At 46.1% G+C, this 25,943-nt stretch overlaps 2 protein-coding genes and 1 long non-coding RNA gene across 17 annotated transcripts in view; 2 read left to right on the top strand and 1 right to left on the bottom strand.

The window, feature by feature from the left end:
- ACOXL (acyl-CoA oxidase like) overlaps positions 1-11,546 on the top strand; it is a 356,238-nt gene extending 344,692 nt beyond the window's left edge. For all 7 annotated transcript variants that reach the window (XM_025868175.2, XM_025868174.2, XM_025868176.2 and 4 more), the window contains one exon: positions 10,667-11,546. In XM_025868175.2, the coding sequence (XP_025723960.1) occupies positions 10,667-10,867 (201 nt within the window). In that variant the 3' untranslated portion in view covers positions 10,868-11,546. The remainder of the gene's footprint in view (positions 1-10,666) is intronic.
- Positions 8,327-10,742, bottom strand: LOC141373582 (uncharacterized). Its single transcript, XR_012379733.1, has 3 exons — positions 10,643-10,742; positions 9,951-10,086; positions 8,327-8,434 (listed from the first exon to the last, which is right to left on the bottom strand). It is a non-coding gene; the product is annotated as an uncharacterized lncRNA (long non-coding RNA).
- Positions 11,547-13,849: 2,303 nt separating the features above from the next.
- Positions 13,850-25,943, top strand: part of BCL2L11 (BCL2 like 11) — a 46,876-nt gene continuing 34,782 nt past the window's right edge. For 4 of the 9 annotated variants that reach the window (XR_012379721.1, XR_012379720.1, XM_073897391.1 and 1 more), the window contains exons 1-2: positions 15,593-15,879; positions 16,760-17,154. Coding sequence is in view for 6 of the 9 variants with exons in the window: in XM_073897391.1 (XP_073753492.1) it covers positions 15,617-15,879; positions 16,760-17,154 (658 nt within the window). In the remaining 3 variants the exon portion in view is untranslated. Of the gene's footprint in view, positions 14,192-15,592; positions 15,880-16,759; positions 17,155-25,943 lie in introns of those variants that run through there. The other 5 variants (XM_025868178.2, XM_025868183.2, XM_025868182.2 and 2 more) reach the window with 4 other exon arrangements.

Below are 25,943 nucleotides of genomic sequence, written 5' to 3' on the forward strand. Positions count from 1 at the left end.
TAAGTGGTCATATCATTTTTTTAAACTTTTCTTTTTTCAGATTTCATTTATTTATTTGACAGAGAGAGACACAGCGAGAGAAGGAACACAAGCAGGGGGGTAATGGGAGAGGGAGAAGCAGGCTTCCCACGGAGCAGGGAGCCCGATGTGGGGCTTAATCCCAAGACCCTGAGATCATGACCTGAGCCAAGGGCAAATGCTTAACGACCGAGCCACTCAGGCGCCCCTAAAAGTGGTCATATCATTTTTGTAAAGATTTATTTATTCATTTCAGAGAGAGTGCATGCATGTCGGGGTGAGGGGTGAGGGAGAGAGAGAGAAAATCTCAAGCAGACTCCCTGCTGAGCATGGAGCCCCCGATGTGGGGCTCATCTCACAACCCTGAGATCAAGACCTGAGCTGAAATCAAGAGTCAGAGGTTTAACTGACTGAGCCACCCAGGTGCCCCAGTTGTAGCATTTTATATCCCTGCCAGCAACATAAAAGGATCGCATTGTTCCATATCCTCACCAACATTTGGTGTTGTCGGCCTTTTAAATTTTATCTATTCTAGTGGATGCATAGTAGTATCTCATTGTGTATTAATTTTCATTTCCCTGGTACTTAATGGTGTTGGGCACCCTTTTAAGTTGCTTATTGGTTATTCCTATGTCTTAGTCTTTTGCCCACTTTTCAACTGTGTGCTATTATTGTTGCTTTAAATATTGAGTTATAAGACTTGCACATTCTGCATATAGGTGCTTGGATTTTCCCCAGTCTGTGCCTATTCATTTTCTTTTTTAAAAAAGATTTTATTTATTTGAAAGAGAGCGAGAGAGCATGAGTTGGGGGGCAGAGGGGGAGGGAGTAGCAGACTCCCCACTGAGCAGGGAGACTGATGCAGGCAATCCCAGGACCCCAGGATCATGACCTGAGCCAAAGGCAGATGCTTAATCAACCGAGCCACCCAGCCGCCCCTTCATTTTCTTAATAGTATCTTTTAAGAAGCTGAAGGTTTTAAGTTTGATGAAAAAAAATTATCAACTTAAAATTTTTTGTTAGTGTCCTTGGGCCTTGTCTAAGAAACTTTGCCTAACCCAAGGTTGCAAAGATATTCTCTCATGCTTTCTTCTAGAAGATATATGATTTTTACCTTTACATTTCAGTCTGTCCTATCTCAAATAAATTTCTGAGTATAGTAAGAGGTAGGGGTTGAGGTTCATTTCTTTTTATATAGTTATCCAGGTGTTCAAGCAACATTTGTTAAAAAGATCATCCTTTATCCATGGAAATATTTTGGCTTCTTTATTAAGAAAAAATTGACCATATAAGTGTGGGTCTGTTTCTGGACTCTCTGTTCTATTACACTAATGTACCTGTCTCCTATTTTGCTAATTCTGTCATGATTATTATAGTAAATTTTATACCAGAAAATGTAAGGCCTCCAGATTTTTTATCCCTTTGCGAAACTGTTTTTATTATTCTGAAAGCTGTGTATTTCCATACATATTTTAGAATTTGCTTGTGAATTTCATGGGATTAAAAAAGGGGCAGCTAGGATTTTAATTGTTATTGCATTAAATCTATATATCAGTTTGGGGAGAATTGACATTTTAATAATCCATGAACATGGTATATCTCTTCATTTATTTAATTCCTTCCAGCAGTGTTTTGTAATTTTCAGTAATAGAGTTCTTGAACAGATTTCATTAAATTTATCACAAAGTGTTTTTTAATTTTTTAAAGCTATTGCAAAGGAAACATTTTAAATTTAATTTCTATATGTATGTTCCATGTTTAGTACAGACACAATTTTTGTACACTGTCTTGTGTATGTAAGCTCACTAACTCACCTAATAGTTCAAGTATTTTATTTGTAGTTTCCCTGAGATTTTCTAAGTAGTCAATCATGACATCTAAGAATAAAAAGCTTTACTTCTTTCTTTTCAACCTATATCTTTTATTAAGATTCCACAAAGAGTCAAGTTGAACAGGGGCTGCTTTAATTAGACCAAGGTCATTGTGCCTAGCCCAACCCCCCACCCCCATAGTGCCTTCTTTGTCCTGTCAGCAGTTGAGCTGGGAGGATGTTAGACTACAGATGTCTTTGATTCTCCATTGGGTTCAACTTCTGATTGTTACTGTGGGAGCAAAGTTCTCTTAAATCTTTCTCCATCCTAACTAGAAGTCCTTCCAAAGTATTTTGAAATTGTTTGGGTCCATCAAATTCAAAATTATTCCAGAACTGACTGCCACAGAATTTCTCCATAATAACTTAGATTCTTACTGTACATTTAGTTGTGGCAGTTTGTCGGGCTTCTGCTTCTTGAAAAAAATTTTGGACTGAAAATGATTCCTTCTTGGGTATGCTCACATTTCTTTCGATCTGTATTTACAAGGTTGAACTATCAGTTGATTAAAATACTGTATTCTTTTGTATGAAAAGGTGTGAAGCTAATAGTGAAGGTTTATTATAACCACCTAATTTAATATTCTTTCTAGTTTCATGTAAATGTCTTTGTAGAAAATGCTACCAAGAGCGGCACTGTGGTTACTTTAATTCCATTGCCAATACTTTTATATGGTTTCCTGTATTCTAAAGGGAAAGCTATATGCACTTTTCTTCTTTTAAAACTTTTCCTCTTATGAATCAGTACCACTATGAATAAATGTCAGAAGTTCTTATTAAGTGGTTAAAGTTGATGTCTCTGTCTCAGCATTCTTCTCTTAGGTAATGATGATTAAGCAGACTTCATAATGGAAAAGGCCAGAGTTGTAAAGAAATTGTTTTTCTTACTAACTAAAGAACAGATTTCTTTGTTAATGATAATAATATTTGTAAATACTCGCTTTGTGCCAAACTCACTTAACCCTTACATTTTAAAAATAAGAAAGGTATCATGGTTTGGAAGTCATGACATCAGGGTTCAAAGTCCTACTCCTTTACCGAAATGGGCATTGTCAGTAATATTTAGGAAATAACAGGATTGTGCACTCTTTGGTTGAAAAACATTGCAATAGGAAGAACATTTTGGAGGTTAATTTGTCTCTCCTCAAAATGAACTCTTTGGTTAGGCAAAATGAAGTGTTTTGTTTTTGTTTGGTAAGGATGGCAATTTCTCTATTCTAACATTTCAGATTATGCTAAATATTTTAGCATAAAATGAAGAACTAATCAAATAAAATATGATTTATATTTATTCAGAGAAAAGAGGAAGCTGGAGTCCTGATTATTTAATAGACCCACAGAATTTCATTTCTTGCTAATGGAACTTGGCTGTGGAGAAAACCATGAGAAAACCATTTTAAACCAGGAGGCCCAATAAACTAAGGTCTGACTGCCTTGAGATGTGAGTGGTCAGTACAAGGGCAGAGCTTCCCTTTCCAGTGGTAGTTGTGTAAATCGAGACAGCTCGAATCATAGCACATAGTGTACAATTATGCCCCCATGTGAGTGTTTCAGGTATGTTTTTCTTTACATTTACCCCGAGCCAGGCATTTGGGGCTAAGGTGGCAGATTAGCTGATACAGACCTACCACTCTGACCCTTTGTCTACAGAGGTTGGCGATTCTTTAGGAAAGGTGAATGGATAGGAGAGAAGTAAAACTATGGCCTCTGTGAATCTGGTGAGGTTGGAAGTCTGTAGTAGCTGAAGATTAAATTTCTTGATTGTGGTGGTTTTCATTGACCATTATTTGACAGTCAACATGTTGCTCTTCTGAAGGGATTTGAATTGTGTTTGGTGACTTGAGGTATGGACCAGGGGAGCAGGGAGGGCCTGAAGACCTAGCTCAGCAGAGTTCATCCAACTTCCTGAAGAAGAATCTGTAGAGCAAGTGACCCTCCCTCCACAGGAAGAGAATCTGTTGTTTCTCGAATACCCCTATATCTGAGCCTCACTGGCCCAGGCATAGTTTCTGGAGACTTGGAGGCTTATCCTTGTCAGGAAGAGCATCCAGATCATCAGACTGGCCCTTTTGCATGATGGCAGCTGGCTCCAAAGCCAACGTCCTCAGGAACTCCCTCTAGTGGCAAGATCTTAGAGGCCCCCTGGGCTGCCCATGGCAGCCCTAGTCCTCTTGGGGAATGTGAGCTAGTGTGGCTGGCCAGACCCATGTTCCCCACACTCGGCACATATGGAATATCAATTCTGACTTAGGAAGAACATCAGGGGTCACACGTTTGGACCGGAGCAGAGGCATTTCCTCATTGCAACACCCTGTACCCTCCAGGGATGGAAACTGTGGGGAAATGTGGCGGGGGGAGGGGAGGAGATGGAGGCAAAATGGGTAGATGGGGCTGTGGAAGCAGAAAGCTCTGGATTAAAACCCTGGTTGTATCAGTTATGAGATATGTGACTTGGGGCAAAGTTAAATGGCATGTTCATGTTCCTTCAGCTAACACAGCAACTATTTCATGATGGCTGTACTCAGGCAGTCAATCTGTATCCAAGAACAGAAAGCTTGAAAGAGGCCTAATTAAGTTATCGTGTGTCAAGTAACGGAGAATGGCAAATGTGGTGATTCAGTTAAAGGTCATGAAGAGTGTCAAGTGGAAAGCAAGATAAATTTGGTTGGCCCAAGTAGAAGGGGCAGATTGCTTGGGTTGTAGGTGATGAAACTAGTTGGGGGAACACAGTAAATCAAAAACTGTTAAAAGACTCAAGTTCATAATCAATAATTTTACTTTAACCTGAGAAGCAAGTGGAAGTGATTCTGGGCCTTTCAGAAGAAAAATAATCAGATCAAAACAATACTCGAGGAAGGTAATCATGTGAGGCAAAAATCTAAAGAACCTGGTGAGGGTCTGAATCTGGGGGCTACAGAACAAGACTGAAAAGGGTTCTCACACCAGATTTTTAGTATAAAAACAGAGTAGAGAATTGTGCATGAGTTTTCCATGGAGGATAAAGACAGACAACAAAGATAAATCAGCCTTCCCCTTGATGAGAAATGATAGCATATGCCTGAGGGATGGACGCCGATACTTATTTTATTTCACACTTTCAATAACCTTCTAGAGAAGGTGGTATTCAGCTGAAATGCAGCAACATGTTGTGATATGATTTCATTCACATGCACATGCGCACACACATATACAATCATTATAAAAGGTTTCAGATCTATAAAAGGGGCCAAATCATACAATAAGAAACATCTTTGTACCTATTCCCTAGCTTGTCATTTCTAGGCTGCCATCACAAGTGGAGCCCACCCACTAACTGAGGAAAGGCATATGTGTTGATGTATACCTTCCTTAAGAAGGAAACTCTTTACATATGTTTTAAAGAAGAAACACTGTAGGCATCCTAGAATAAAAAGAGAAATCCATGGGGCGCCTGGGTGGCTCAGTCATTGGGCGTCTGCCTTAGGCTCAGGTCATGGTCCCTGGGTCCTGGGATCAAGCCCCACAGCATTGGGCTCCCTGCTCAGCGGGAAGCCTGCTTCTCCCTCTCCCACTCTCCCTGCTTGTGTTCCTTCTCTCACTGTGTCTCTCTCTGTCAAATAAATAAATAAAATCTTTTAAAAAAGAGAGAGAGAGAAATCCATTTGGATAGATGTGGTAAGTCATGTGTCTGTGTACATGGCTGGATTCCATATACCATTACACTCAGTCTCCAAGTTTCTGTGTAAAGGGACAGATTTACGTTGAAACTTACTGGATATGAATTTCTTGGAAGCCTTTAAAGGCCCTAATGATGGTATTTGGGGGATCAAGAGCCAACAACTCTATTTTGCTGCCTTTTGCAGTTTACGGTGTGGCCTTCACATAATTACCTCACTGCATCCTCCCAACTATTTTGAGGTCAGACCTCTAACCCACACTTTATAGTAGACAGACTCCATGCCTTGGAGATGAACCCCTGTCGGACTTCCTTATTTGAGAAATCTCTGGGAGCAGGGAAACACTACAGTCCCACGAAGTAAAGTGATAGATATGTGCCAGTCCATTCCATCACACCAGCTGACTCTGGTTAGGTCTGACCAGGACCCATCTGTTTCTCTCTCTTTTTTTTTTTTTAAAGATTTTATTTATTCATTTGCGAGAGAGACAGAGAGAGCACAAGCAGGGGGAGAGGCAGAGGGAGAGGGAGAAGCAGACTCCCTGCTGAGCAAGGAGCCCGATGCGGGACTTGATCCCAGGACCCTGGGATCATGACCTGAGCCGAAGGCAGGCATGTAACCATCTGAGCCACCCAGGCGCCCCTGTTTCTCTCTTCTGATGGTGCAGGAGAACCTAAACATTTACAAGACTTGGAATCCCCAGTTGCAAATATTTTCTGCCTTTCCCCCCCATCCTTGACACTTTGATGTTACTGAGTATTTTTATTGGAAGCTAAAGCCCCCTGTAGAGATGATGAAGGCAGGGCAGGTAGTTATAAGGCAAGTCCTGGTGATTTGCCTTCTAAACCAGATTAGGAAAGTGCGGTGGGTGGTGGATTGCAGTGAGACTTCCAGCCTGCCATTCAAATTCTCTCCCAGATACCCCACCAACTGGACAGTCATTGGCTTTATAATAAACTACTCTTCTACAACTGAAATTCTTTCAGTAAAGCCTATCAGTGAGCCACACCTGTTAACCGCTTTAATTGTGTAATTGTAGAATTGTCCTCAGATAATTAAGAGGGTAGAAGTATAGCTGAAGATGACCTTGTGAATGGCAATTTGAATTTTAAATTCAATTTTAAATTAAACTGTTTTAGTTACCTATTGCCATGTAACATATCACCCTAAATCTTAGTGGCATAAAAAAGCAATAGTGTGTATCTTGCAATTCTGTGGGTAGACAATCTGGGCCATTCGCTGGCTAGTCCTTGGTAGGATCACTCCTGTGGTTGCAGCCATTCGAATTCAAAAGGACTCGGGGGTCCTACATGGCCTTACTCACATATCTGAGAGTGAGCCTGGCTGCTGACCATGTGGTCCTTCTCTACGTGGCCTTGGGCATCCTCCAGCAGGCCAGACCCACACAGCAAGTGGTCCCAAGGTTCCAGGAAGCAAGAACCGGCATGGCAAGGCTTCTTGAGACCTAAGCTCTGGAATTTACACAGTGTCACCTTCTCCACATTGTATTGGTCAAGACAAGTCACAAGGCAGCCCAGATTCAAGGGATGGAGAAAAAGACTCATCGCAATGCCCAAGCAAGAAAGGGGCTAATTGAGAGACATGTCAAGTTGGGGTAAGGGATTTGACCCAGAGAACAGCAGGAGGTCCCCTGGTGCTGGGAACAGAGGTGGGGAACATGGGAAGAGTCAGGAAAACCTTCTGCACAGGGTCTTAGGAATACTGGGGTGTGGCTGCAAGTTCACTGGACACCTCACACCTGTGGCATCTATTGAATACTTAACACCAACACAAGGAAAAGCAGGTTTTGTTTAGAAGGCTGTAAAGCTTAGATAATGCCCATTCTAGACCATCCTAGTCTCCCCACTGAAATAAGGATAATGCTGGGATGATAAAGAGGGAAAAAAAGAGAGAGAGAACCTGCTGTAACTAGGTGGGGGCGGGGAAGCCAAATTGATGTTATAAATTTACCCCGGAAAATCCACATACTAACCTGTCCACCCACTGTCCCTTGAGTGTTGAGTGCGTCCACTTTCTTCCAAGTAGACATTCTCAAATCCCACTCCCTGGATAGTTCTAGTGGATCTTATGTCCTTATTATTTTTAGAGCAATACTGCCAATGCTTTGCGTCTGTCCTTTAAAATTTTTCTATAATAAAATTTTTCTGTAAGAATGTGTAACTTTGTTCATGCTCTTTTATTTTTAAAGGGCACCTATTCATTGGTGTATCCTCCAAAGCTGATGAGTTTTCTTTGTTATGGGATGGGTGGGCTTGGGATGCTTTGTCCAGCACAGTTGGGTCACATACTGGCAAAATGGGGCGGGGGTGGGGGGCGAGGGGGAGGCTACAATATGCACCGTTTTTGTGCTAATATTATGTGGGTATATGTTTGGTAATAAAACTAAAATTTAATAGTACAGCCATACGTTGTTTTATTGTGCTTCCTAGATAATGCATTTTTTACAAATTGAAGGTTTGTGACAACCCAGTGTTAAGCAAATCTATCGATGCCATTTTTCCAACAGCATTTTCTCACTTTGTGTCACATTTTGGTAATTCTCGTAATATCTCAAACTTTTTCATTATTATATTTGTTATGGTGATCTGTGATCAGTGAGTATGACTAGCTGAAAGCTCAGATGATGGTTAACATTTTTTATCAACAAACTATTTTTTAATTAATGTATGTACATTGCTTTTGAGACATAATGCCAACACACACTCAACAGACTACACTGTAGTGTAAACATAATTTTTGGATGCATTGGGAAACCAAAAAGTTCCTTTGACTCATTTTATTGCAATATTTGCTTCATAGTCATGGTCTGGAACTGAACCTGCAATCTCTCTGAGGTCTGCCTGTGCTTTGCTTCATCCTATGGGGCTCCCTGGTTAAAAAAGAAAAATTACTGTATACATGATAATAAATTCTATGATAGCTACCTAAGTTTATTTGGTATTAAGAGGATCCTGTTTGTAAAGTCTTTAAAATTCTTAACATCATCTCCTTGATACAGGAGGCCTATGTCCACAGTGTACATCACTAAATCTCCCATGCCCAGCACAATCTGTACCATAGGATAGGAATCCAGTATGTACTGCACTTTGTAAGTGAAAGACAGTAATAATAATGATCATCCTCACAGGCAGAGGTGAGAGAACACCTGGAATCAGAGTCAAACTTGTTACATATAAGGAGTGATGCATGATCCTTGGACCTGGACACTAATCGGCCTGCTGCAGCCTGTCACAAATGGAGTAAGCACAGAGTATTTGAGACAGCGTCAGAATTTTAAGATTACAAATCTTCGCAGTCAACGCGTGGCTTTCCCCTTCCATGCAGCATTCCTCTTTAGAGTGTCATGGGAAAGGGTCACTCCCTGAACACTTACGAGAAAGGAAATCCTCTTCTTCTTCTTCTGCCATTGGCTCCTTTTTTAAAAATCTACTTTATGCTTATTTGTCAAGTTGTAAAAATATTGAACAGAACTCTGCCTCCTGCAATTTCTATCTCTGGGTGCTTGTTCTGTGTTTGGACAGACCAAACCCACATTCTCTTCCACATAACGCTCATTCAAATAACTGAATCTCCGCCATTGTTGAATATATGACAAAAATTGGTTGAGTTTCATGATGCAAACCTAAAGGGAAAGTTATCTTGAATAATGAAATGACAATATGTAGAAGCTTTAAGGACTTGTACACCATCTCATGGTTTTGAAGTGTGTAGTTAAAGACCTTGAGAGTTGACAGATTAGTCAGGGATTTGTCGAGTATTAATTACAAACTTTGAAATCTTGGTCAGTGAAAGTTCATCATAGTGCACCTTGCAAATATGATCAAAGTCTTTTCACTACTGATTTTATGACGCTTAACCACAGTGTGTAAAGAATGAAGGTTTTCATTAGAAATTACTGATGTAATAGAGCACATTTAAAGGAAGATGTGTTGTTAGACTATTAAAATTCATGCTCTTCCCCTACCCTACACCAGCCCCTGTTTTGGGGACCCCCCATCGTCTCTGAATACCTGAAATGGCATTTTGGTCTAATTTAAAGGAACTGTGCTCTTTACAGCTTTAGTGTAGCTCAGTAATGACCACCACCGTGAGGGCAGCAAAGGTGGGGCTGTTGTTAAGTGATGTTTTTAAGACCATAAAAATAAACCATGAAAACCTGGGGGCTGTGATTTAGTGAGTGAAAGAAATTTATGGCTGGCTGAAAACTTGAAAAATAGTGTGCAGCTGGTTATGGGAAAGGAAAGCAGTCCCTCTGTCTTGTCCTTGTTGAGTTTTAGAAAAAACAATCTATTATTTTTGGTAGCTTTTTTTTTTCCTCTGGGAATAAAAAAAAATGCATGGGCATCTAAACCACGGAAAATGAAATTCAAATACACCCAACGCACCTTCTCCAAAATCACTAGCTTATGTCTCCCCCACCCTTCTGCTGAGATGTCTTATCTGTGCCCTCCAATGGTTATCAAAACACAGGAGGGTATCTGCCGGGTTCCTTGGTGTTCTCTTTAACTGCAGGTTGATTTCCTGTAAGTGAAAGGTGCACAGAGATGCCAGTGCTTGGTCTCAGTATCCCCAGTCCCACTGTGCGTGCATTTCAGGAACCATGGCCTGCTGCCAGAGGTGGGAAGGCGCTAGTCTGGGGAGAACTGGGGCATGTCTCCACTGGTTCACCTGTCTGATGCTCTTCCTGTTCAGTTACCTCTGCACGCCAGAGGGTGGCACCCCAGGCACTCCAGAGGTGAAGAGGCGGAAAATGATGGGGACTGGAGAGGGGAGGGCAGGGCCGGTAAGGGGAATGTTGATAAATTCTCACAGTCCTCGGTCTTGAGATTTCCATCTAATTTGGAGCCGGACCCAACCCTGTTTGGAAGAAACGGGCTTCTGCCAGACAGGTGTCACAGGTTTAGGCATTTCTAAGATGATAAGGTATGTGAAGGTTATTCAAGACCAACGGCCTCCACCCACCTGGGTCCCAGGAAATCCAAAGGGAAACTAGTTTCCCCAGTGGCTACCTGTGGGGTGCTTGGGAGTTGGCGCAAAGCCAATGACGCCCCACGCTGTAAGTGAGCCAGCATCTGACCTGTCACTTTGTGTTGTTTTGCAGTTGCTGGATTTGTGCGACTCGGTGAAGGATGATGCCCTGAAGGTGATCTCTGCCTTTAACATTCCACACACCTCCCTCCACGCACCAATCGCAGGAATCACCAACGCGCAGGCCGCCTGGGCCTTCTACCCAGCACCGCTGCAACCCGAGCCCCGAGAAGGGGCGCGCTTTCAGCCGCCCAAGCTGGAAGCCAAGTTATAGCGGGCGTGGTGCGAAGGGTGGTGGCTCGCTCGCAGCTGCCACGACACCAGCTTCTCTGACGCCTGGAACTGGGGCCAAGGCCGGCCTGGCATGCGCTGGGCCTCGGCCCTCGGGGATTTGGGTCGCAGAGCAGGCAGGGTTCTCACTGAGGCTGGCGAGACGCGGGATGGGCTGTTGGGAAAGGGAGCCAGGCGGCAGCCCGGAACACGGGGCTTTATTATGTAACCCCGCCTGCCTGCAGCAACCTTTCCCAGCTTCCGCGCTGGATCTCCCTAGACATTGGACTCCCCTGCGAACGCGCCCCACACACGGGTGCCACCAAAGGTCTCCCGCGGTCAGCGATGACTCAGATTTACAGTGATTTTGGAAAAAGCATTGGTGCTGCGTGGAAAAAAAAAAATCAAAGCATAAAAATCAAACACTCGCGGGCAAAGTTTCAGTTCAAGCGATGCTTCTCCAGTGAATCAGAACCCCTTGGGGTGTTAGAGGAAACGCACAGACTGGGAAAGGGGAGTGTGCGCCTGGAGTTTTGCTCTCGGCAGAGCGCGAACTCCGGGTTGTCCTCCCAGGCAGGCGGCTTCCGGACCGTAAGACAAGGTGCGGAAAATACTTTTACCATATGAAATTGTAATCTGTTCTTTAGAAGAGCATAGATAACAAAGTTTAATAAAGACATTAATTGATGGGAAGGCGCTCCGGCTCCTTGCCGATGGGAAGGCGGGCTAGGGCAGCACACCGCAGTAAGCTGATTTCGGAACTCGGAGAGACCACGCAGGCAACGCCTGTGGTCCCAGGCGAGGGCCGTAGATTTCCCCTCGCATTTCTCAGATCCCGATTGCCCCACTTCAGTTTTGCACCTTTCTCTCAGCCCCAGCCATCCTCCTTACTCCCGCTCCACATCTCGTGGCAGAGGCAGGAGTGAGCACAGTTCTGCTCGAGTCCGTGAGGGCGACATCCAGGACCGGAGACCTAACGCCCAACCGCCCTTTTCACACTGTCCCTTTTCTGGGCTGTGGCCCGGGATGGGGCCCAGAGGACCTCCGGACCCTGCGGGAGAGGGCGGGAAGGGCTAGAGGTCACCCGCCGCGGAGAGCTCTGCGAAAGCTCCCCAGCACCGCTTGGGTTGCCTGACTCCGAGCCGACCTCCTCCTTGTGCCCCAAAATAAGAGTGCTTAACCGGTTGCTGTCCCTGACGCCTTTGTTTTTTAAAGTGTTCACAGGGTCGCTAAAGCAGACGACGCGGGGGCGGCGGAGCTGCACAAGACCAGATGACAACCACTAGGGTTTTCTTCTGCGTGGTTCTTTTCCTGTCCCTGTCTGCATCGCCCAACCCCACGGAGAGCTCGGAGCACTTGGGCGGGTTGGGGGCTCCCAGCCGGTGCCGTTCTGTTGTTTTCCCGCCGGGTGCTAGGCCGGGCAGCTAAGGCTTAGAGTTCGCCCGTGCCCACCTAAGGTCGAGGGCAACCGCTCCGAGACACCGTCAGGGTAGACATCCAGTCTCAGCGTGCACTTCGCCGCGTCCACGCCCTTGTCCTTCCCCTCCTGCAACGAAATCCCGGGGCAGAACCCGGCGTCCGTCCTTGAGTCGCCCCAGGAACCCCCGGCCTCCTACACTTCGCTCAGGACTCGCCAGAGGATGCGCTGAGAATTGTTTAACCAGGGGCTGTGCTGTCTTCCCGACGTTCCATACCTGCTTATGCAGCATAAAACACTGACCGAGGTGGCCAAGAGCGGAACAACGCCTCGCTGATTTGCTCCTCTGCAACTGAGGACCCTTCCTTCTTGGTTCCTGGGAGGGAGGGACTTTAGGGGATCCTTAACTTGGGTTTCTTTATTCCATCTAACCAGCTCTCCCCCGTGACAGGATGTTCCATCTCCCGACCGACCTTGCCCCCACTCCCTGGCCCCGGCTGTCTCCTAGCCAGGGGAGCGCAGGAGGAGGTAAGGGTGGGGACTTAGGACCCACATTAGAACACATGAGGATGCCGACCCAGAGGAGTACCAGTCCCCGGAGCAGGAGTGGGAGTGAGGCCGCGGGCACCAAGGAGAAAGGGGGTGGGGGCGCGCAGGGAGAAGGAGTGGGGGGGTACTTCGCTCCCCACACCACTCCCCTGCGCGCGCGCGCCTTCACTGGCCTCAGAGCGCCTCGCGGGTGGTTCTCTGAAAGCCTAACCAATGTCTAGGATCCCGACCCAGCGGAGGTATCATCTTCTCTCCCACCTGAAGGCCGAGATTCCTCTGGGTCTTTTTTTTTTTTTTTCGAGTTCTTTTTTCATTTCCTTATTTTACCTGCTCCGCACGCAATCCCTTCCTGCCTCGTACCGGAGCTGCGGAACAGACGCCTCCGGGGATCCACTTCTTGCCTTTTTCTCCACTCTCCCCACTAAGGGCTCGGCCTCCTACCGGAGGCTCGGCGCGGCAGAAAAGCTAGGTGCCCCTGCCAGGTGGCATGAGGAGGGCGCCTAAGACTACCGCGTGAGGCGAGGGCGGAGGAAGAGGATGAGCAGCCCTGCACATCGGGGTCTCACCCAGTACCCCAGAATCTGGGAGAGAGGAAAGCTCCGACACTCGCTGCCCAACCTTGGACCCAGGCGTTCTTGAGGATCAACCCAGTCCCCACGCCTGCCCCAGAGCGGCTGAGAAATTCCCGAAGCCGATCAAGGGCTCAGAGGCGCCTCCTGAGGCTTTCCGCAGGCGGCGGCCGCTCGGCCTGGTTCAGTGTGCCCGGAGCGCCCCCTCTGTTCCAAGCGCATGCAGTGGCCCCTGCTGGATGGGGGAGAGGCAAGGGTACACTTTGGGGCGGGGGGAGAGGAGTGGGTGCGCACAAGCCACCAGCAGCACTAGTCACTCCAGTCAACACGCTCAGCTGGGGCAGGGCCCGCGGCGCGCGCGGGGGAACCCGGCCGGGCCACCCCCGCCTTTACCTGTTCGAGCCTGAAAGCGCCAGCGGCTGCGGCTACGCCGCGGCAGGGCGGGGCGTGCTTGCCCGCGCGCCGGGGCGGGACTTAGAGGGGGCGGAGCTCGCGGTGATTGGGTGAGGGCCCTGGGCCGCCAGTCTGAGTTGAGCTGCAGGGCTGTGCAGGTTTCACTTCGCTCCGCGCAGCCTCCAGGTCGTGGTCTTGTGAAACCGCTCCGTCTTGCGTCGCCGCCGCCACCACTGCCACCGGACTCTCACAGTCACCCTGCGCGCCCCAGCCCAACTGCGGCCAGCATCGCCGCGGGCTGCTCGCTTCGCCCCGCTCCCGCCGCCACCCCCTCGGCGCCCTTTCCCTGGCCCTGGTCCCCCCAATGTCTGACTCTGACTCTCGGACTGAGAAACGCAAGGTAAATACCTCCGAATCCCCGGGAGCGGGCCGGGTGCCGACGGAAGACAAGCGCCGGAGCCATCTCGGCTCCACCTCCTGTTCCCTTCCCGAGCACGTGCAGGCAAGAGATGCACGTACCCGTCCCACTTGTCGCTGGGCGGGAGGCAGCGATCAGGCGGGTCGGGTTCCCTCCCTCGCGCAAGTCCAGTTTGGTGAGGGGTCGTCCGTGCAAAGGCTAACGGCACTTGGCGACGTGCGGTTCGGCCCGGGATTCCGCGCGAAGGAGTGGAAAAGCTTCTCAGGGTCAGCTGGGAAAGGCAACGCGTGCTCTCCGCGCTGTCCCGGGAGCTGCGGCCCGGCTTCACGATACTGGGCTGCGCGGCCGGCCGGCAGGTCTCGGCGCCCTGTCCCGGAGACCCCCAAGTAGCGGCCGCGCGGTACAAGCTAGTCTGGCGGCTTGGCTTTTCTCGGGTGCTCGGGCCTGTTGCGGAGGATTTGCGGAACTGCGGTGGTTATTTGACGAGACTCGTTTTCCTTGTACCCATTCAGGCCGAGGTTTTAGGGCAGCTGCTGCGTTCGCTCTCTCGGGCTGCGGGTGCGCTGCAGACGATACCAGCAGCACGATCCATAGACAGCCAGAGTCCGAGGGCCTCCTCCGACTGCCGGGGACACGCGGTGGACGAGCCTCGGGAAGGAGAACATGCACCATCCGTGGGGCCGGGCTGTCGTAGAGACTTGGGCACCCCGACTCCCTCTCGGTGCTGGCGGGCGGTGCGGTGCCCTCGGGGACCTGTTACTCGGTGTTCGTGCTAGTAATGGAAGACCCGTCGGCCGCGGGGGACAGGGGTGTGGATGTGTTGGTTGTCTGCGGTGGTCACGGGTGCGCGCAGTTGTGCGTTCCCGTGGCCAGGGGTGGCCGCTTAGATTTGGAGCGTGTCCGCTGCGTACGGGGAGAAAAAAGGAGGAATTTGTGGAGGAAGGTGGGTGCTACAGCTAAGGGAAGGGACGGCCTTTGGGTCTTCAGCCCACCCGGACTGGGGTCGGAGGACGGCCCTGCGGGTGCAGAGACAGCGAGATTCCTGCTTTGTCTCGAGGTGACCAGCCACTTGGGGCGGTGGGAGCCGCCGAGGCTCGCGCGGCGTCCGGCGGACACAGAGGCGGGGCGGGCTGGGGGAGCCGGGGCAGCTCGGGTCCGCGAGACTCCCGCCGCGGTCGCGGCCGGGGCCGCCTTCGGAGGCGAGTTTGTCAACAATCGCCTCGCCTTTGGCTGCCTGACCCGTAGGCGCCGCCCCCGCCGGCGGCGGCTATTGGCTGTGGCGCGGAGCGACCGCGCGAGGGCCAATTGGGAGCGCGGGCACCCGGCGCCAGCGGCGCGGGGAGGTCGGCGGTGCCGGCGGCGGCGGCGGGCGCAGTGCGCGAGGGGAGGAGCGGGAGGAGGCGGAGGATGTTCCCGGCGGCGGCGGCCGGGGCAGCGCGGGCCAGAGGCGCGGCGCGCGGAGCCCTCGGCTGCCCGGCGGAGCGCGGCGGCGGGCGGGCGGCCAGAGGCCGGCTCTGCGCTGCCCCCGGGTCTCTGAACGGGAGTCCTGGGCTTTGTCTCCCGCGCTTCCTTGGTGCTGACGGTCAGGGGTCTCCAGGTCGGCGAAGGACGCGCGCGGGACGCCGCGGGGCCCGGGCCGGGACGCGACGATCGGAAGGGAAGGGGCGGACGTGAGTTTCGGCCTGATTGCCTTCACAGGGGAGGGTCAGTGGGGTGAAGGAGCCGCGCGCCCCGGTTTCGCCCAGCGTGTGGAGTTACTTGGGGACTTTGCAGGGGGCGCCCGGGGACGGCTTTGGGGAGACCCCCCCATTTGGAGGTGTGCACCTCACAGTGTGGGTGCATTCCGAAGTTCTGCCGGGTTCGGTGCGGCGCGCTAACCCCTGCGGAAGGAGGGGCGCGCGGGCTGGGAGCGGGAGGGACCGCGGGCGGGGAGCGCCCGAGCCCGGCCGAGCCGCGCTCCAAGTTACAAACTCTATTGTGACGCACTTACTACGACCGACGGCCCTTGCCAAACCTTCCCCAGACTTGCTGCCCTCAGCACTTTCGGCAGAACAATGGGGCCGGAGTGGGGAACGCGGCCAGCCGCCTGCAATCGCTGCATCTGCGCCCGCTCCTGTGCTCCAGCGCCGTATCTGATCCCGGGAAATCAGAGCCCGCTGGGAGTTTCCGACTTCTTCAAGTCGGCTCTGAGCAAAGAGCACATGGGAATAGACTTAACACAAGACAATTCTCCTAAAAACTTTCTGTGTGTGTGTGTGTTACAGCGCCGGTCTCACATTGACGTTGTGATTGTGTTTTGTTTGGTGGCAGGAAGTTTAGTCCCACCCCTTCACCTCCCCCCCTCCACGCAAAGATAGAGGTGCCTTTGTTATTTGAGGTGTGTTTTTATTCTTATTTGAAAGATAGAGAAATATATGAACTAACGATTTAGTGTTAAAGTATTTGGTAGTCTAAAAATCGTGAAGAAATCAGCGAAAGTTGGCAAAATTTAGTTATTTGTTGTAATTGTTATTTTGCTGAAGATAATCTTAGTTTTTATTTTACTTGCAGAAAAAAAGACCAAATGGCAAAGCAACCTTCAGATGTAAGTTCTGAGTGTGACAGAGAAGGTGGACAATTGCAGCCTGCTGAGAGGCCTCCTCAGCTCAGGCCTGGGGCCCCTACCTCTCTACAGACAGAGCAGCAAGGTAATCCTGAAGGCGAAGGGGACCGCTGCCCCCAAGGCAGCCCTCAGGGCCCGCTGGCCCCACCAGCCAGCCCCGGCCCTTTTGCTACCAGATCCCCGCTTTTCATCTTTGTGAGAAGATCCTCCCTGCTGTCTCGATCCTCCAGTGGGTATTTCTCTTTTGACACAGACAGGAGCCCGGCACCCATGAGTTGTGACAAATCAACACAAACCCCAAGTCCTCCTTGCCAGGCCTTCAACCATTACCTCAGTGCAATGGGTAAGCAATGCCTGGGTAAGAGGTAGTTAATGTGTGGTTGTTTGAATATCTGTTTAAAGGCTGTGTGTAGCATTTAAACTAAACTCCCTTTTAGAATCCTTTTACTGATGTAGTCCATATTTTCATGGGAATGGAGGATGTGTCACGTGAGACATCAAACCAACATTATTTTTTTTTACATTACCAAGTTTAGTGGCAGCAATAAAATGTACCTAGTATAGGCCTGTTGAGCAGTGAAGCTGGAATCCTTGCTGCCTGCCTTCATTAAAGTGTATGTGTTGTTCTAACCGCTAAGACTTACTTATCAATGATACTGTGCTTGAAGGGGACTTAGTCAAATACAGCAAATAGCTTAAAAACATAACCAGATGTGTGAAGAAAGATGAGACAAGTTAATCGTTTTCAAAAATGATTTTTTGGAAAGTGATCTGGTTCATCAAGGCAGTACCAATAGAGAACCAGAAGAATGGGTTGTTTTCTACTCAGATTCCTCTTTGGGCTGATTTTTTGTTTGCTCAGAGGTTTTGGATATGGTACTAATAAGATTAGATTGTGGGTATCTGTTTCAGGGATCAAAGACCGTTTTAGGGTCTGAACCAGGAAAATCTGGCAGGAAAGTGAGGGAGCTGACCTGGTGGGGACTGTGGCAGATTCGGGAGCATTTGCACTTTCTGCATTAGGACTGCCCCCCCCCACCATCTGTGGCTGTGTGGTCTCAGAGTGGTAGGTTTTCCTATGGTACAGTGCAAGATAACCCAAGAGTGCAGATTTTGGTGCCAAAGATCCCGGCATCAAAGATGTTTTGACACTGACAATTAATTTAGAACTTTGAAAGCACTGTGCAAGCCATATAAAAACATCTGCTTGCTAGATTTGACCCTTGAGCCCCTAGCATGTGACTTTGAGCATGTTCAGTTCTGGTGTCCTTGGTAAGGGAATACGTCTGTGTTGTTGTGTTCATTCAGATCACTCTTGCCCCCCATTGGAAAGTATCTTGGTCAGGATTCACCAGAATCTTACCATTTGGACAGATAAGCCCTTCCTTCCTGCATTAATGAGGTATAAATAAGTTGGCAGCATTATTCCTTAAGGATCCAGTATAGATTCCCTTACAATGTAGATCACACTTTTGCCAAAGGCTAACTAAAACGGAGTCCTCAGACTAGACACTTGACTGTTGGAACACAATGACAAATCTTGTATTTGCAGGTACCGTGGGGCTCTGTCTCAACCTTCATAGAGTTGTGGGTCTGTCCCCATGTTACAGAGTTAGAACCTCAGAGGATTGGTCACTTGTCAGGTTGGGCAAACCTGGGAAATAGCAAGGAGGGATGGCAGAAACACCAGTTGCTATGCATGTTGGCAAGGTGTCTTCTCCTAAAAACTGAGATAGACTTTATTGGGATCCCTCCTTAGGGAAAGGAGCTTGAGGTTTTATTGCTACTATTACTTTAGCTATTACTACCCTCCTGAATTCATTTAAACCTTAGAAGTTGGTGCTTGCAAATGTTTTTCTGCCCATTGTAAGTACTCTGAGTATATGAACCTATAGCATTCTTGCTTACTCAGTGAGGGAATAGGGCTTTATGGTGTTTATTTTTAAAAACCTATGTATTTTAAGGATCCTTTGGAAGCCTTATAGTTTTTTCCTGCAGACCTATGAATCTACCTCTACAGGTGGTGGCTTAATGCACAGAAACAGTTTCTCTTTTCTTGTTACTCAAGAATAGTGGGTGACCTAGTGTGTGTGTGTGTGTGTGTGTGTGTGTGTGTGTGTGTTGGTATGTATGGTGACATACTGTTTAGCGAGCTTATTATAAGGTAAGCACCGTTACTCAAGATGACAGATGTAAAGCTTTAGAGATCGCAATCTAAATTATTAAGCAAAGTTACGTTTATACCTGTGAAGTCAAGTCATGGATCCCGAGGTGTGACTTTATAGTCGATGGGCATGATAACTGAGACTTTGATGCACAGGATTAAATGATAAGGTGTAAGGAGTTTATCTGAAATTAGTGCACCAAGGTAAGTTTTCAGTATTAAGTTCTGGGGAGATTTGCTTATTGGGGTGGGGGATGAATGGGGGACTGGAGAAGACTTAGTCAGATAGGAGTTTTATTAAACTGTAGAATAAAATTGACAACCTTTGTAGTTTGTAACTTTTTTTCCTGGTTATTCTTCTAATAGTTCCATGCCTAAAGACCACTGAAATATGCTGAGTTGATAAATTTTGGTTCTTTTCTCTTTCTAGTCCTGTTCAGTGTTCCTTACTCAACCATATCCATTAAGATCTTCAGTGAGACTTTTGATAATTTATTGCAAAATATATTTTTCACAAAGAAGTCTGATTGGTTTTAGCCAGGGCAACACAAATGGGAGGTTATAAAGAGGTGCTCCTTCGCCTGGGGCTTCTGCTTCTTCACTCACAAAATAGTTTCTGCTCAGTGAGTTGGGATAGAAAGCAGTGGATCTTGCAGTTCTGTTCTTGCATCTTTGTTCTAACGAGAAAGTAAATTCTTGTTTGGGATGTACGTTAAGTAGATGTTTATACTAGAAATGCCTTCATATTTTCCTCCATATCCCTTATTTTTCTGGATATGTCCAAACAATATTATATTTTTCCATGAGAAACATCGGTTTTGTTTTTTGTTTTTTTCACTTTTACGAACCACATTTTAGTCTCCTTGTACCCTGGGTGGATTAACTTGACCTTTGCTCTCAGTGAATAACCGATTCTTCTGGTCAAAAATCACTGACAGAGGTGTAGGTTTCTGAGTGCCTTTTCTGGTGAGTGTGCTTATGCCATATGTGTTTTTAATACAAATTGTACTGAATTCTGCACAAACTCATACTTTGAACGTGTAGTTCTTGCAGTTGGAAATAAGAGTTGAGAAAGGTCAGAATGTGCTGGTGAGTGTTGTGAACAGGGTGAAAGCTAGTTAATTAACAACTTCCACATGTCAAATGACTTAAACTGTATTTGTCCCCTGGAACGTAAGAGTTCCTAGGTAGGAGTTGTGTTCTTTGTATTTCCCCACATCTTGGCGTACGCCTCTTGGGGCTGGTAATTGTCTGTCCCACCTGTTAGATTGTGAGCCCTCTGAGGAGAGGCACGGTGTCTTAGACCCTCCTAAGGAGGGTCTGACAAAGAGGAGACGCTCAGAAGGTCAGAGTTTCGCGTCTTGCCCATCAGTCTTTCATAGAGCCAACCGAGGACAAATAAGATTTCAAAAAAGGTCTGGTGGCAAGAGAAAGACCCTCTGTGCTACCCCACCCCCCCCAAATATTTTTAGTTATTTGGATCTAACTCTAAGGTTTGTCACATGGGGGTGACGGGTGAGGTCTAGCTCGGCACGAGCCCAGTAGGGATGCCACAGGTAAGTGCTGAGCACTGAAGATGCAACCAGTCCAGATGGAGGTGTGCTTGTTAGTGTCTGCTCACACGGAAGTTTGAAGACTTAGTACATAAAAAAGAATGTAAAATGTATCGTTTTCGTATTAATGATATGTGGAGATGTTTTGAATATATTGGGTTAAATAAAAAACATTTTTTTTATTGCAGTAAAAAAAAATTCCTAAAATTTAACCATCTTAACCATTTCTAAGTGTACACTTCGGTAGTGTTAAGCATATTCACAGAGTTGTGCACCCCACTCCCAGAACTTTTCGTCTTCCAGAACGGAAACATTATACCCATTAAATGTCAACTCCCCATTTCCCCTCCTCCCAGCTCCTGGCAACCTTCATTTTATCTGAGTCTATGATTTTGACAGTTCTAGATATCTCATGTAAGTGGAATTAGACAGTATTTATCTTTTCGTGACTGTTTTTTTCACTTAGCATAATGTCAGGGTTCATCCTTCTCATTATTAGCCTTTCCTTCCTTCTTAGAGTTGAATAATATTCCGCTGTATTTATGTAACACACTTTTTTAATTCATTCATCCGTCAGTGGACACTTGGGTTCTTCCATCTCTTAGCTATGAGTGTGCAAACATCTCATAGATTATACTTTCATTTCTTTCAGATATGTGCAAACATTTCCTCAAAATCACACTTTCATTATTTTTTCATGTATTTCTTTTGAATATATATGTAGTCTGGGAATGACGGGATCATAGGGTAGTTCTATTTTTAATTTTCTGAGGAACCTCCATACTGTTTTCCCTAGTGGTTGCACCAATTTATATTCCCACTAACAGTGTACAAGGGTTCCAATTTCTCCACATCCTTACCAACATTTTCTTCTCTTTTGATAGTAATCATCCATGTGAATTAATCTCTCATTGTAGTTTTGATTTTTGTTTCCCTGATGATGAGTGACGTTGAGTATCTTTTCATATGCTTATTGGCTATTAAATAAAACATTTTTTATATTCACGTTACCTGTTTTTTTTTCCTTTTTTATTTTTTTAAAGATTTTATTTATTTATTTGACAGAGAGAGACACAGCGAGAGAGGGAACACAAGCAGGGGGAGCGGGAGAGGGAGAAGCAGGCTTCCCGCTGAGCAGGGAGCCCGATGTGGGGCTCGATCCCAGGACCCCGGGATCATGACCTGAGCCGAAGGCGGATGCTTAATGACTGAGCCACCCAGGCACCGCTTTACTTTTTTTAAAGTGTTCCTTCTAGAAAAAGGTCAGATCAGATCTGTGGCTGACATTGTTTCTATATGGAGGGGCTGCTTTGCAGATGGGGGAGCTAGAGCATACAGTGGCGTTTTAGCGAGCCAGACCTTATTCTTCCCACTCAAAGCACACCGTTTCCATGGAACTTCCTCCTTTGATTGCTTTTGTTGACTTTACAGTGAAGATAATTAACCTAATCTTGTAAGTTTAGGTCTTAAGTTTAGGTCTTAATCTTGTAAGTTTAAGGTCTTAAATGAGCTTTGTTGATAGCTACGTTCTTTAGGCAAATATAAATATCAGTTTTGGTTTACTTTTTTAAAACTCCATGGTACGTGTGGGCTTTGAAAAAGTTGAAGGTGGAGTGGTTTGGTTCTTCAGGCATCTCAAGGCTGCCTGGGAACCTGATGGTAGTCTTTACTAAGACCCAGTTCTGGCTTCTAGCCACAGGCTCACTAGTTTGGACACCAAGAGAAGCAAACCCACTTTATAGGTCCTGAGTGGGGATAGAAAGTGAGAAAAGTGAAAGTTTTTTTTTTCCTTTTTACTGGTTCCAAACAAAATTTAGTAACTGATAGCTGTGTAGACCGTTTTAAATTTTATATGTTTTTATTTTGAGATAATTATAGATTCACATGCAGTTGAAAGAAATAATGCAGAGATCCTGGGGTGCCTGGCTGGCTCAGTTGGAAGAACTTACAGCTCTTGGTCTTGGGGTTGTGAGTTCGAGGCCCACATCAGTTGGAAGAACTTGCAGCTCTTGGTCTTGGGGTTGTGAGTTCGAGGCCCACATTGGGTGTAGAGATTATTTAAGAATAAAATCTTAAAAAAAAAAGAAAGATACAGAGATCCTATATGCCCTTTACACAGTTTCCCCCAATGGCAGCATCTTGCGTAATAGTACAATATCACAACCTGGAAGTGCCAGTGATAAAATCCAGCTACCTTACTCACATTTCACCAGTCCCACATGTACTCCACTTGGTGTTTGCATGAGTGTAATTTACTACTATGCTGTTTATCACATGTAGAGATGTGTGTGATCACCATTACAGTCAAGATACCGAACAGTTCCATCCCAGGGATCCTGCATGCTACCTTTTTGTAGCCACAGCTCCCTCCCTTCTGCCCCCACCCCCTGACAACCACTCATCTGTAGTGCATCTCTGCACTTCCATCATATGTGACCCTAGAGGTTGGCTTTTTTGCCCAGCATAATTCCATGGAGATCCACCCATGGTGTTGTGTATGTCAGTTATTGCTTGGTTTTTATTGCTGAGTAGCCTTCCACAGTATAATGTACCACAGTGGATTGACCCGTCGAAGGACATTGGGGTTGTTGGCAACCTCTGGTAGGGGCCTGGCACCGCAGACACTTGGGGAGGGCTAGCTAGCACACATGGCTTGTCATACGGCATCCCCTGGCACGTCTTCTGGCAGCTGCCAGTTGAAGAACGAGGGTACAGGCCTCCTGGTCCAAGCCTTCTCACCCAGTGACGGGCCATGAGGCCACACCACGGCAACAAACTGCTGCCGTGAACAGTCCCGTGCAGGTTTTTGTGTTTATGTGAGATTTCATTCCCAGAAGCGCAGTTGTTGGATCATACGGTAGTTTAGTTTTTTAAGTGCTGTTTGCCAGAATGCCTGTACCATTTTATGTTCTCATCTACAATGTATGAGGGGGCCCGGTTTTTCTAAGTCTTAGCCAGCATTTGGTGTCATCACTATTTGTTTTTAGTCGTTCTGACACACGCCTCATTGTAGTTTGCATCTGCATTTCCCTCCCGGCTAATGGCGGTGAATATATTTTCATGTGTTCATTTGCATGTGTATACCCTTCTCCGTGAAGTGGCTGTTTTCTGTCTTTTGCTCATTTTCCAATTGATTGATTGGGTTTTTGACTCTTTCACTCTTTTTGAGAGCTTTCACACATTCTAGACTCAAGTCAGATAGGTGATTTGCAAATATTTTCTCCCACTCTGTAGCTTGTCTTTTCATCCTTTTCATAGAGCAAAAGTTTTAAATTTTAGTGAAGGCCAGTTAATCAGCTTTTCCTTTTATGGATCATGTTTTTGGTGTCATCTAAGAACTCTTTACCAAGCCTTAAGTCCCAAGATTTTTGCTTTTTTTTTTTTTTTTTTGCTAAAAGTTTTATAGTTTCACATTTTACATTTGGATCTGTGATTCATGTTGAGTTAATTTGTGTGTAAGGTGTGAGGTATAGATCAAAGTCTGTTCTTTTTGAGTATAGGTACCCAATTGCTCCTGCACCATTTATGGAAATTGTTATTCTTTTCCACCTCCTTAAGCTCTCGAACAACATGAGGTGAGGGGCGCTGTGTGTGGAAAATCCATGCATAACTTTTGACTCCCCCAAAGCTTAGCTACTGTTAGGCTACTGATGGCCTGCTGTTGACTGGAAGCCTTAACAAATAATACAAACTGTTGATGAACGCATATTTTATGTGTTATATGGATTGTATACTGGATTTTTATAATAAACTGGAGGAAAGAAAAGGTTGTTGAGAAAATCTTAAGGCAGAGGAAATACATTTACAGTGTTCTACTGTATTTATTGAAAAAAAACCACCTATAAGTGGACCTTATTATCCAAGGGTCAACTATAATTGTGTTTGCACCTTTGTTAAAAATCAGCATGTTTTTGTGGATCTATTTCTGCATTCTCGTTTGTGTTCTGTTGAACTATGTATCTGTCCCTCTGCCAAAACCACACTGCCTTCATTACTGTAGTTGCATACTGGGCCATAGAAATGGATACAGTGATTCCTCAGACTTTATTTCTTAATTTTTTTTCCAAAATTGTTTTAACCTGGGTCCCGTGCCTTTTCATCTATATTTTAGAAGAAGCTTGTCTGTGCCTACAAAAACCCTGCTGGGGTTTCCAGAGGAATTGTGTTAAACTTTTAGATCAATTTCGGGGAGAATTTGCACCTTTACTAAGTTGAGTCTTCCAGTCCATAAACAGATATGTCTCTTCAAGTATTTTTTTGTAATTTTCAGCGTACAGATCTTGTATATGTTTTGTTAGACTTAATTCACTTGGGAGCAATTATTAATGGTATTATATTTTTAAATTTATTTTCCACACATTCATTTTTAGTATATAGAAATGCAGTTCATGTTTGTGTGTTCTTGTATCCTGGAGCCTTGCTGAACTCAGTAGTTAACGAAGTTTTTTGTAAATGTCTTGGGAGTTCTATGAAGACATGTTATCTGCATATAGGAAGTTTTATTTCTTCCTTTCTGATCTCTGTGCATTTTCTTTTTCTTGCCCTATTACACTGGCTAGAATTTCTAGTGTTAGGTTGAATGAGAGTGGTGAGAGCAGACATCCTTGCTGACAGTTTTTATCATGAATGGAATAGGTGTTGGATTTTATAAAATGTTTATTCTGGGTGCCTGGGTGGCTCAGTTGGTTAAGCGACTGCCTTCGGCTCAGGTCATGATCCTGGAGTCCCTGGATCGAGTCCCGCATCGGGCTCCCTGCTCAGCAGGGAGTCTGCTTCTCCCTCTGACCCTCCCCCTCCATGTGCTTTCTCTCTCTCTCATTTTCTCTCTCAAATAAAGAAATAAAATCTTTAAAAAAAATAAATAAAATGTTTATTCTGTGTCACTTTATATATGTAAATGTACGATTTACTTATTTTAATATGTTGATATGGTGAGTTACATTGATTTTTCAGTGTTAATCTGTCTTGCATGCCTGGGATAAGTCCTACTTGGTCAGGGTGTAGTTCATTTCATACATTCCTGGATTGAATTTGCTAATATTTTATTGAGGGTATTTGTGCCTAAGTTCATGAGAGCTATTTGTCTGTTTTCTTTTTAGACAGTTCTGGTTTTGATCAGGGCCTTAACGGGGAGTTGGGAGATGGTCTAGCCTCCTTCCTTTTCCAGAAGAGATTGTGTAAAATTGGTATTAATTCTTTAAATGCTTGGTAGAATTCTCTAATGAGACCATGTAGACCGATTTCTTTCTTTGGAGGGGGTGGGGGAAGTTTAAATTACAAATACAGTTTTTGTAGGACTATTCAGGTTGTCTCTTTCATCTTGGTTGAATTTTAGTAGTTTGTGATTTTCAACACAAGCAGTTGGTCCATTGCTTCTAAATTGTTGAATAATGAGTGTATAAAGTATTTATATTG

This window comes from Callorhinus ursinus, unplaced genomic scaffold (genome assembly GCF_003265705.2).
Source record: "Callorhinus ursinus isolate GAN/ISIS: 27379988/994484 unplaced genomic scaffold, GSC_fseal_2.0 scaffold10, whole genome shotgun sequence".
Classification (NCBI taxonomy): domain Eukaryota; kingdom Metazoa; phylum Chordata; class Mammalia; order Carnivora; family Otariidae; genus Callorhinus; species Callorhinus ursinus.